The 13113-nt window shown below is 32.2% G+C and overlaps 1 protein-coding gene across 1 annotated transcript; it reads left to right on the top strand.

Annotated features, from left to right (window-relative positions):
* The first annotated feature begins 3826 nt into the window (after positions 1–3826).
* On the top strand, positions 3827–12243 carry LOC111907199 (caffeoylshikimate esterase). Its single transcript, XM_023902993.3, has 8 exons — positions 3827–3986; positions 4495–4585; positions 5333–5365; positions 9021–9167; positions 9727–9857; positions 10433–10570; positions 10647–10745; positions 11701–12243. The coding sequence occupies exons 1-8, from the start codon at positions 3966–3968 to the stop codon at positions 12094–12096; spliced, it is 1056 nt and encodes a 351-aa protein (XP_023758761.1). The 5' UTR covers positions 3827–3965; the 3' UTR covers positions 12097–12243.
* The last annotated feature ends 870 nt before the right edge of the window (positions 12244–13113 follow it).

The following is a 13113-nucleotide window of genomic DNA, read 5'->3' as shown; positions in this document are numbered from 1 at the left end:
GTAGATCCAAGCTCCTGGAGCTCAATCATGCCTAGATCTGGAGGCTAACAACTTATTACAACCCACAATGCACAAACAAGCTTGGGGAAAGGATCAATAAGGACTTTCATGGAGCTACAAAGGACAATAAGCATGAAAACAGAGGGAAACTAAGTTATACCTCCAGGAAATCACTGAGATAACCCAAATATGCCTAGCCTCCTTCTTCTCTTCTTGATCCACACTCCTTCCCTCAACAAATCTTCAAGAAAACACACCAAAAAGCTTCAAACTCACAAGGAACAAGGCTTGAACGAAGTATAGAGCTCTGAGGGTGAATGGGGGCGAGCTTGGGGGCGGATAAGAGGGTTTAAATAGGGTGCAAACCCTTGAAATTTAGGGTTTCATCAGACAGCGGGGACTCGCCGAGTCCAGAAAATGGACTCGCCGAGTCGCCAACTTAAACATGTTCCGGATCCCATCTCTACTCGGCGAGTCGGACCTGCAACTCGCCGAGTCCAAGGCTAAAAATGAAAAACACTAAGATAAATTTTACGTACCAGGAACCAGGTGCTAGAATTCAAGTTATGAACACTTGAAGATTTGAAGATCCTATGAAGTTCCATGATAATGTGTGTAAATGGACTGAAACTAGTATATAAGTGTGTAGAATTACTAGATTATGAAGGAAGTACTTACCAAAAACTCAAGAACCAACTTGGAAGAAATTGGCTATGGAAGATGAGAGCTTGTCTTGAAGAAGAAGATGAAAAATAAAGAAGATGGTGATGAGAAAAGGCCTCTCGGCCGCAAATAAATGGGAGAGATGGAAGGGGGTGGGGGTGGGTGGGTAGGGGGTATGGGGGAGTATGGGGGACAATGATTAGGCTAATTGAGTACTATCCTAAGGTTAGTATAGTTGCTTATTCATGATGGAGGTACATCTTTGTAACTAGTGATTTTTATAAATACCAAAAGTCAAACATTTATAACACTTGACATTTTTTATAAAAATGGTGGTGTTTTTATATAAAAAAATTGTATAAAGGATGTATAAATATTTAATTTGAATTATAAAAATTCAAATTCTTATAACAAACATTATTATCAAAATAATAATACGTTACATGAAAGTTAGGTTGAATTTCTAAGTTCGTTTCGTTAAAAATTAGATGTTTAGCCGGGTATAGACTTTGTTGCATTTGGTGACGAATTCTCCAAAAATTTATGTGTGTAGCCTTTGCTATGACTTTGCCACGTAGTATAAGATTTATGCATTCCACTACATTGAGTTATGAATATTATTTATACCCAAATAGTATGTGATTAAATTATTGAATTCTTGTTTTACCAACCCAATTTAGGGTTTATTCAATAATTATCAATAAGATAAGTATTTTGTATTATAACTTGTCAATAGAACATTAGAAGCATTAGGAAATGACTCATTTCTCCTAAAATTCTAATACAAGTTGAGTTGATCGGGTTGACTTTTATTGACTCTGTTTGACCAAACTTGACGGTTGTCACAACCTAAGTAGAAACACCAACAACAGCTCAACTTGACATGAATGCTAGTCTTTATTGTATTAAGCACTTCTTAATCCATTAAGAACTAATACCAAATTACTCTTAAGGAGAAGCAACTTATAAGCACTTAAAGTACGCACCAAATTACAAGAAAAAGAGAAGAGAGAGAGAGAGAGAGAGAGAGAGAGAGAGAGAGAGAGAGAGAGAGAGAGAGAGAGAGAGAGCCTGTAACTCTCGATTTTAAGAAAGAAAAAGAAGAACAAAAAATCAACCAAATAAACTAGTTATGCTCTCTTTATATACATACACATATATACTAATATCAACGCTAGTTAATAAAGAATGTATGGTCTCTTCTTATAAGCATGACATGAAGGAAAAAAGAACACCACACTTCATCTCCCACTCCCTTTGAAAGTCACGGCTAGGAGGAAGGAGAATGTGATGTTATTGTGATTTTTACTCAATCTCTTAGCTAGAACAAATCTGGTTATATTTGATTTGAACTAAAAGGTCCAAAATAAATATACATGCCTTATAAATTCATAAAACGTGAATTATGACAAGTTTTGTGCTCTTTAATTATTATTTCTTAGAAACAATAATTTTCTATATATAGGTAAAATATTATTTTCATAAAATAATATTTTTCCAATTAAAATACAAGAGATATAAATATTTATCAACGATCAAATTCTTATAAATAATATATTTGCATCAAATTATTGTTAGTTTGATCATATATTATCTAGCAAATATCATCCTATAATATTCTTGAGCATAAAGATCTTTCAGTGGTGTGGTGAGCTGCAATCGCCATGAACATAAAAGAGAAAGGCAGAGAAAGTCGAGATTCTAAAAACCCAAAGTTGTTGCAATTAGAATTTTTATCAAGGTCATACCACAAAGAGAAAGAGAAAGAGAAATGAGGAATGAGAAAGGTATATCGTCGTCGATGATTCACCAAATTTCGCTGGTAGTCAATCTCTGGTGATGTTGTGGTGAAACGACAATAATGTGATGTGGTGGTGACCGGACGACGATAATTTGGTATATTGTGGTTAAAATCGTCGGAAAGGATGTAAGAAACTAAAAAACAATGTAATCTGGGAAAATGAAAGGGGTAAGCCATAATATGGACAAAGGCCAACATCGACAACTCTTTTTGCGGCAACAAACGAGTAATAGTGGCAACTTCAAGTGGTAAACGGAGGGAAATAATTTGCGGTCATTTTTTAGAGATTTAGCGGCAACAATATCATCGCTATTGATGTCACCGCTACTACTCGTGTACGATCCTCCACTTATACGCCGTTGGATTGTACGAGGTGATCAACGAATGTGGTTAGTCGATGAAACATCATGTCAATTCAGTCTTTTAGAGTATTAGCGGCGACAAAATCGTTGCTATTGATGTCGGCGCTATTGATTTTGTTCGATTCTCCACTTATGTGTCATTAGATTGAACAAGATGATCAACGGATGGGGTTATTCAACGAAACATCATGCGGATTGGGTCTTTTAGCATTAGCGGTGACGCTAACAGCAACTACAACCACTATTAGCGGTGACACCAAGTATTGTCACCACTAATAGTAGTTGTCGCCGCTATTAACATCATTACTAACACTCTGTTTTCTTGTGTTTTCTTGTAGTGGTCGTCCCCCCTCTTCGCCATGTCGAGCTCAACAACCCGTTCAATATATGTCTGTTTTTTAATTCAAAATTTTAAATTTGAAATCACTTTTCAACCAAAATAAATACAACTAACTTGATTTTTATCACTCGCCTCCAATATTAATTTTATTTCTCTAGGCTTTCAATACTCATCTTACCTTTCTCAGTTTTAACTTTTGCAAAATGTTTTTCTCAAACGTTCAACTTAGTTCTTTGACTGTACGTTGAAGCACAATCGAAGATGTGTTTTTGGCTTGTTCATAGATCTTGTATCGGTGGACCTAAAGATCGACATTGCGGGTCATCTTTTGGAACCCTCTACAAAACTCACTCGTTGTTATCTCGATTCTTGTTTCCAACATATGCATTTAAGCTCCTTAATTGGATTTGATATTTTGAATCTAAAAGACATAGGGCTGAAAGTGTCTTCTAGATCATACCTCAAGGTCTATTCTTATAGCTCACCGACTTACTCCAATTATGAAAACACAGGGTATGGGGCTCTCCTACACGATACCTCCCCTTTACCTCATCTCCAAAAATAAATAAAAGATAATAATATAAAATAAAGTCTCTCTCTCTCTTACGTGGCATTTGATCATAAAGATTTTCTAGAAGAATGCACTCATCCATAAAGAGGAGAATAGGGAACCATCCCCCGTCAAAACCTCGTTCAACAACACTCCCCACCGCATACACACACACACACACATTTCTCATTTCTCAGAAGTCGGAAATTTTCATTTCTAAAATCTTATATCACTGAAGAAGAACCATCAATGGAGATCGAGTACCAAGAGGTTTGCTTTCTTTTTCTCAATACACATTCATCTTGAATGCTTCTTTTTCCATTCACGTTAAATCATTTAGTAAAGGGTTTCTAAACTTAGCCTAAAAATCCATCTTTACAAAAGGGTTCAACGAATTTGCCATTAAAAACTTAGTCTTAGTAATGGGCTTCATGAATCGGTGGACATAAAATCGAACTTTTTGAATAATCAGTTTCATATATTGGACATAAAAAAATCCAACTTTTTGAATAATGGGTTTCGTAAATTGGTCATAAAAATCATTTTTTTAATAATGCTTTTCATAAATTTAGCATTTTCCTTAAATTTGCCAGAAGAAACTCAATGTTAGCAATGGGTGTCGTATTTTGCCATAAAATTGACTATGTGGGATTTGTTTAGATGAAGTAATGATCACAAGTCGTTCGAGTGTTCATCACTTAGATTAATGGGTTTTACAAATTTTCAATAAGAAATGAATATTTAACTATGGATTTCATAAATATGAGTGGAATTTCAGGAGTACATAAGGAATTCAAGAGGTGTGCAGCTCTTTACATGTAGATGGCTTCCTCTCTCTGCCCCAAAAGCCCTGGTTTTCCTCTGCCATGGTTCTCTCTCTCTCTCTCTCTCTCTCTCTCTCTCTCTCTCTATATATATATATATATATATATATATATATATATATATATATATATATATATATATATATATATATATATATATATCGGTAATCGGTCATTGAATTTTTCACCTTATCTTTTCTTTCATCACTATACCAGACTCCATAGCTTTATCTAGGAGAGGTCTTTTATAATTTAGAATAAAATTACAAAATTAAAATTACAATTGTGTAATTGTTAAGGTTTAAGGTGGTTACTCACATAAATCCTTATAGGAGTACACAAAGTAATTTGGGGGTATGTATATAATTTTCCTAAACATTTCAACAAGCAAACCATTCAAAACAACATAGTAGTAAATGCAAACAAAATTAGGACACAATATTTAACATGGTTGACACAAAATAGAACATGAAAGATATTTATTGATGTTATTGAATAGTTTGTTACTCTTAAGTTACACAAATGCAAGGAACATATTTATATTAGTAAGTTGAACTAAATTGTCACCAAGACCAAACCCGAAAACACTTACAAATATAGCCCATGACGTATTTTAATGTCATATTGAATATAGAAAATGCAAAGTCTATGCTAAGTAAGATAAAAAATAATTATATTTTTATTATAATAATCTACAATATTCTTTGTGACAAAAAACAGAACATGGTGTAATCTTTAGTTTGAGGACTTACGAAGATAAGATTAATGAAACATTTAAGGTTGATTTTGCAGGTTATGGCATGGAATGTAGCGACTTCATGAAAGGTACTTGGATCTTCTTCATACAAGCTTACAAATATATTATATTTTTTATTTTGGGCTGTTTTTCATAATGTATAACTTGTAAACAACAAAGAAATATGAATTCTAAAACCATCACCATCAACCTACTCACCACGTGTCTCAAATTATTGACATTTCTTCTATTTCAACTAATTTTTCACACATAATTTTAGACTTTTCTTGTCTATATAATTTTCAAATTAAGATCACTGCCTTGTCAAAAAGTATTAGTGATATTGTTAGCAATAAATCAATAATGTGTTATTAATCAAATACATAACTTGATACGCATCAAATTTTGTTTTAACGATAGTCTTTTATTTGTAGTTAAAATATCTTAAATAATGGTGACATATTTGGCAAATCATAAAATTTTAAAAAGTAGATCAATGATGATATTAAAATTAACATAGTTGGAGAAAATAGCGGTGATTCCCTTATGAAAACAGTTATTTGTATGTTCTTTATAGAAAATGTCATAACTTTATTTGAGTATAATTTAATAAAATTATAAATAATAATAAATTGATCAGGATACTCTGTATTATTTATAGAAATTAATTGATGGCTTGATTATGAAAATAATGATTCGTATATTCTTTATAGAAAAGGTCTAACTCCATTTCAATATAATTTAATAAGAATAAGAAACTTTAATAACAATTACTAATGTTTAGGATACTTTATATTGTTTATTAAAAACAATTAATGATCTAATTATCAAAGTAATAATACATGTCTTCTTTATAGAAAATAATATAACTTTCTGATTGTATTATTTGAAGAGGTTTTGATTAGTAATTAAATTGCTAAAGTTGTTTCTAGCAAAAACGGTGAGTAAAGTTATAGAAGACAATTGTTACTATCAGGAACTTTAATAATACATATTTTTTTTAAATGATCATAGATTGGATTACGTTATAATTTTTTATTTTTTTTGTTAATTGTTCTTTCCAAAATATAAATAAAATGAAAATGAATCTTTAGTAAGATACCGTAATAATGACTCCGTTATAAAGAGAACCAACTACCAAACCAAGTACATCACGGAAATATGCCCTTGTCACATTTAAAATGAATAAATATATAATATTTTTGTTAATGAAACACAATATTTGTTTGAACTTTGAACAATAACAAATTTGAATTTATGCTTTTTATCAAGTTTTTTTCATAGTTATTATAAATAATACTTGAATTTCATACTCCTTTTTGTTCATTAAAATCCGGTAAACCCGTCATCTATCCATTTGGAGTTGGACCCATCAATTTAAAACTTGTCAAATCATTTTCTAAATATAACAGCCTATTGTATTGTCCATTCTTTCTATGGGTCCGTTTATTATACTGTAGAATAATTGCCATTAACGGTTAGTTTCCACTAATAGAAGTATTTGTGCTTTCTTATAATAACAATATAATCACTTTCCAAAAGTTAAATCTACAAAGTAGGCCAACAATGTATAGTCTTTTATATACTTATGGGTTTAATTCATTTTAATGGTTGTGTTCTATCATAATTTGATGGTTAATTAATTGTAAGGACTTTCCTTAGCAGTTTTAAACTAAATTTGAACTTAAAACAAACGTAGCTTAAATATAATTTTTTTTATTTAACGAATATACCATCTAATATAAAATTTGTAGTAAATTACAATTTTGGTCACTAAGTTTTACCCAAAACTACAAGTTCAATCCAAATTTTTAGATCTTCCCAATATTGTTCTTAAGTTTGCGTTTCGTTGTGGATATGATGCCTGCACTCATGTAAAATGAGTTCAAAATTTGGAGTAAACTTAAAATTTTGAGTAAAACATGAGGACAGTGTTGATAACGAAATACAAACTTAAAAACGACAATGAGACATTTTCATTATATGGACTGAACTTGCAGTTTGTGTAAAATATAGGGACCAAATTTGCATGTTACACTAAAAATTGGATTAATGTACGCTGTTATTTAAATAATAATCATATAACCTCCATATTTATGAAAGGAGAATAAATGAAGTTACGTATAGTTGGTTGGAGTAGGTGTAGGTGACCAACAAGTAGTGTAATTGTGTAAGAGTAATTGGTAGAGGTTATTACTTATGAGAAAAAACGTCATGGGGTCCTATATTTATTATTACAATTGTAGTCATGTAGTGTGGTATACCAAACATCTTTATTATATTTTCACCCACCACATTGACATTGTTGCTCAACCTCTCGTCTACCTTTTGACCCTAGCAAAGGCCATGTCCGAATTCATATTTATTTTTATTTTTATTTTAAAAATATCATGAACTATTTTAGTTTTTGAAAATGAACATTTTTAGATGACTTTGATAACATACATCCAAATTGAAACCAATATATTTTGATACCATATGTTTATATGGTAAACCGTATCATTCGAACAGATACCATAAATTTGAATTGCTCGTTAATGTAAAGTATATTGCTATGTTTTTATGTGAGTTTTATTTATTTATATGTAACAAGTTAGTTATAAAAAAAAGGATCAAATTAGTCGAAAGTTGTCGAATGCGCATTCAAATAATTACAACATTCTAAGTATATATAATCAGAATAATTTTAGGTATTTACTGACTTCAGGAGCACTTAATTAAAAAATAAGTTATCATATAAATTAATAAAGTTTTGTAATACTCATCATTATACTAATTATCTATGAAAAAAACTTAGGAAAAAGAAAAAAAACCTGTTGATTGGCCAACCGATAAATCCTTTTTGTTAATTCCATAAATATATTTTGACTATTCAACATGTGTTGAAATTAGGTGTAATGTGGCAATTTCAAACCATTAATACGAAACATGTCCATTTGCAGTGTACATGATTACAACCTCCTATCTCCTTTTTATTAAAGGAACGAACTGATTTATGCTCTAGTCCGTTCTTATGCCTATAACCTTGTAATTTTGACTCTGGTTTCTGCCTGTCCCCATTGCCTAATCTCTTGCTACGCGTGGGTTCTTTTTTCTAAGAGTAAACTACACGAATGGTCCCTATGGTTTGGGGTAATTTACGTGGGGTAATTTACGTGTTGGGTTCTTAATTTATTATTTTAACTCAGGAGGTCCTTATTATTTATTTTTGTTATGCGATTGGTCCCTACTGTTTATTTTTATTACGTGTTTGGTCACTGTCTTACCTAAAAAGACTATTATTTAAATAGGGAAAAATTGTGGATCAGGAAAGGTAAATTAAAAAATCAAGTGCAAAATAATATTTTTAGGTAAGAAAGAGACAAAGTGCATAATAAAAACAAACAGTACTAACCTTTCGAGTTAAAAAAAAATAAATTAGGGATAAACATGCAAAAAAATTACTGTACATTTTTACAACAATTTTGCTTTTAGAATCATATTTAACACATAAGTTATTTATAAAATTCCAAAATCATAAAAATTAAATTAAAAGTTATAATGGTCAACAAGAGGTGATTTGACCCCCGGGTCATTTTCATGGATACTTAAAATTTATGCATAATTATGGTGGCATGTTACTCATTTTGTCATACTTATCTACTTATAGCATAACGTTATGGTGTAAACAAATGTGTACCCTTTTGCTAAAGCTTTAAAGGAATGATGTGATCGGATGGTTTTGGTTTTGTTTTTGGTTTATAGGATGCGGGACCAAGCTAGCAAGCTACGGGTATGCAGTATTTGGAATAGACTACCAAGGACACGGGAGGTCCATGGGTGCTCGCTGTTATATCAAGAAATTTGACCACATTGTCACTGATTGCTCCAATTACTTCAAAACCATCTCTGGTACACATCACTAAATTAAATTTAACGCACTACCATGAGTTCAATACTCCAAAATCGAGTTTTCCCAAATTTTGAATCCCATAAATTTTAAAGTAAATTACACTAATGGTCCTTATGGTTTGGGGTAATTTGTACGTTCGGTCCCTAACTTATTTTTTTAACTCGGAAGGTCACTACAGTTTGTTTTTATTGCGCGTTTGGTCCCTGTATTACCTAAAAAGACTATTTTTCTCTTGATTTTTTAATTTATTTAACTAAGGTGAGGTAGAAAAGGTAAGGTAAAGTGAAGTGGAAGTGAGGTTGGGTGTGTGTTTATTTAAATAAAAGGCAAAATAGTCGTTTTAGGTAAGACATGGACCAAGCGCACAACAAAAACAAATAGTAGGGGCCTTCTGAGTTAAAAAAATAATTAGGGACCAAACGTGTAAATTAACTCAAACCATAGGGATCATTCGTGTAATTTACTCTACAAAAAACATTAACATAAACAAAATTTAATGCACTAATAAAAGGAATCATATCGAACTACTAACTTGATGCATGGTTCGAACCTACACAGGACAAGAAGACTACAAAAACAAGAAACGGTTCTTATATGGTGAATCCATGGGTGGTGCGGTTGCCCTTCTTGTACACCGAAAGGACTCATCTTTCTGGCATGGTGCCATTTTGGTTGCACCCATGTGTAAGGTAACTTTTCATCTATTTACAATGTTTGTTCTATATGCATAATCTTTAAAAGACCGGTTTCATTTAAGATAATATATTTTTTTAAACTTATTTACAGTGCAATACATTATATTTTTTAATAATATATTCTGGATTCGTCCATGTTGAATGTGACAAAATAGATAGGATGGGCACATCTCGCAAGTTGCAACATGTCAAATGAATTTATGTCAAAATGGATAGTTTTTAGTATGGGTCAAAAAGGGGACCGGTTGATTTGGCCTTTTTTTGTTTATATGTTTTTGGATTTTATGAATAGTTAGATGTATTGAATAGAGATATAATAATAAAAAAATGCCACATGCTTATAGCATTTTAGAAGCATGCATGCAACATATATATTTTTAATCATTTAATGTAACAACTATATTTTACATAAAATGGTAAAAGTATAGTTTGTTAAACCAAGTCATTAAAAAAAATAGTATATTGCATGGATTGATAAATGGTAGAAGTATATTTCAGTTTTTTTTTTTGCAATAACAGTATCAATGATAACAAAAGCTATATCATTGAAATAACTAATGTCATAATAGATATCTGAGAAGGTGAAGCCACATCCAATGGTGATAAGCATGCTAACAAGGGTAGAAGATGTGATACCAAGATGGAAGATTGTTCCTACAAAAGATGTCATTGATGCTGCATTTAAGGATCCTGTTAAGAGAGAAGAGGTATGGTCATTTTCGTAAATTTGTAGTTGAACAAGGGTAAATAAGTAAATTCACCATGACTCGAACATTTGTGCAGATACGTTCAAACAAGTTGATTTACCAAGAAAAACCGAGGCTTAAAACAGCTCTTGAAATGCTAAGGACCAGCATGGGTCTCGAAGACAGCTTAAACGAGGTTATTTTACGATATTACCCTTCTCCCATGTCTTTTACTTTTTCTCTTCCAAGAATTTCTTTAGTACATAGACAGGTATCATGGTTTGTCGGCAGTAGCAAAGCCATGATATTATCTTTTTTTTTTTTTTTTGAAGCGCAACAATTTTATTAAAAGAAATTATCTATAATTAAACTGATTACAATCTTGGTGGGACAAACATCATTTAATTATGATTTTATAATAAGTTTTGGTACAGCTTTGCTAATTACAATATTTAACGTGATGAAACATTAAAAGTATTGCTAGCCCCACCATTGACACCATTATGTGACAGGAAAAACATTGTTTTCGATAAATTAGTTATTTTATTATTTTATACTATAAGTGCTATACAATTTGTTAATTACGATATTTAACATATGCTACCCCCTCCCCCCACCCACCCCCACAGTGTTGTTATTAAGATCATCTCCAACCTAATACCAAATCTTTCCTATTACACCATATTTTATACAAATTTACTGGTTTAAGGTAATGCTATATTACACATAAATTTGGTATCTTACTGTGTTTTTACAGTGTTAAACTTTCATATGTACAATTTGGTCCTTTAAGTTTTTGACTTTATATATTTCGAACAAGTTTATAGTTATAGAGTTATAATTTAAATGTAATATATGTTATTTTGAATATTATGTCTTATATTAATAAATGTAATAGGACTAATAGCTGTTCGTGCCATAAATTGCTTCATTTTGGTGTAAAAAATGGTGCTATGGTTCGGAGATGTCTTAGTTTCACAAGTTGAGGCCTAGTCAGACCTCTATTGTTAGCAACAACTCAAGCCCAAGTTAAATCGGGCTTTGAGTTGTTGATATATTTTTGTGGGGTTTTAGATTCCAATAGTAGTGGTTGATAGTTGATAGTTGATAGTTGATAGTTGATAGCTGATAGCTGATGGACATGCATGCAGGTCACACTGCCGTTTTTTGTGCTGCATGGAGAAGCGGATACAGTGACGGATCCAGAAGTTAGCCGCGCTCTATATGAACAGGCGAGTAGCAAAGACAAGACGATTAAATTATACCCGGGAATGTGGCATGGATTGACCTCCGGAGAGCCTGATCACAACATCAATGTTGTTTTTGCCGACATCATTGCATGGCTGGATAAACGATGTGATGATGATATTGATCATGATTATATCACTGAAAAGCAATTTCATGACATTGTGGTTGCTGATAAAGTGAATGATGTCGTGGAAGTGGAAATCAGTGAAAGTAAACCAAGGCGGAGTAGGCGTCATGGTCATGGAAGCTATCTTTGTGGGTGGAAAGGACGTCGGATGCACCACCACTCTGCCATGTAGCCACCGTCCTTTGACTAAAATATATGGTTTTAGTTGTCTTGAAGCATAACATTAGGTATATGAATGACTTTTATGTTTTATAGACCCACCGAAGCTTTTTCGTATTGGTTCCAATTTAGAATATATATATTATATTAAAGTTCATAAGGTAATGTGTTTAATACAGATATACTCAAAATTATGGGTTTTATAACCATTATCAGGTTTTGTAAAGTTTTAATATATACTATTAGATTTTATTAGAAAATTATCCTATTAATCTTTAACCAATAAACCATTCTAAAACATTATAGTTACTGAAAAATACTTTATATAGAAAACATTACACGCGTTTCATCTTCAAGAATGTCTCATGTACATAGACTGATACTCTGATAGACATGCATCAAGGATTGTCTGCAGTACCAAAATCTACAACAAATTCTAAAGTGCATAAACATGCATCATGGCTTGTCTGCAGACTGCAATAGTGACTATAATGTTTTTGGAATAAAAGTTATATAATTTATGACTTTATACAAAAGAAAATGTGTACAACCTCCAATCAGCTTCATTTACAAAAACTAGACTGTTAAGCAACTAATACGTTAGTCGGTTAATGTTCCATGAAATACTCCAACTCACCCAGCTAGATCACTAACACAACTTTGTATGTATACCAAGTGACACTACAACATTAACACCCTATGGTGACAACACCTATGCCGACGACGGATGTCGTCGCTACACCATTTGGCAACTTTGACCAAAATCCTTTGACCATGATACCTGTGCCGATGACATGTCGTCGCTACAAGTCTGGCGGGAACGACCAAAGTCTTCGCGGTATACTGAAAACCCATGGCGACGACATGTCGGTATAGGTATCAAGAAATCTAATTTCGAATTATTTATATTTCATTGTCCAGTAAACCAAAACGACATAGTTTTACGGAATCTATACCGACGACGTGTCGTCGGTAAGACACGTGGCGATCCGCGTGATAACCTTGTACCGACGACATGTCGTCGGCACAG

Source organism: Lactuca sativa, chromosome 8 (assembly GCF_002870075.4).
Source record: "Lactuca sativa cultivar Salinas chromosome 8, Lsat_Salinas_v11, whole genome shotgun sequence".
Taxonomy (NCBI): domain Eukaryota; kingdom Viridiplantae; phylum Streptophyta; class Magnoliopsida; order Asterales; family Asteraceae; genus Lactuca; species Lactuca sativa.
The sequence above is the reverse complement of the archived record's forward strand: the minus strand, read 5'-3'. Positions and strand labels throughout refer to the sequence as shown.

Excerpts from the sequence above, each read along its gene's own strand:
- LOC111907199 (XM_023902993.3), top strand. The coding sequence starts at position 3,966 with ATGGAGATCGAGTACCAAGAG. Across the intron at positions 5,366-9,020 it reads ATGTAGCGACTTCATGAAAG|GATGCGGGACCAAGCTAGCA; the intron begins GTACTTGGATCT and ends TTTGGTTTATAG. Across the intron at positions 9,858-10,432 it reads TGGTTGCACCCATGTGTAAG|ATATCTGAGAAGGTGAAGCC; the intron begins GTAACTTTTCAT and ends ATGTCATAATAG.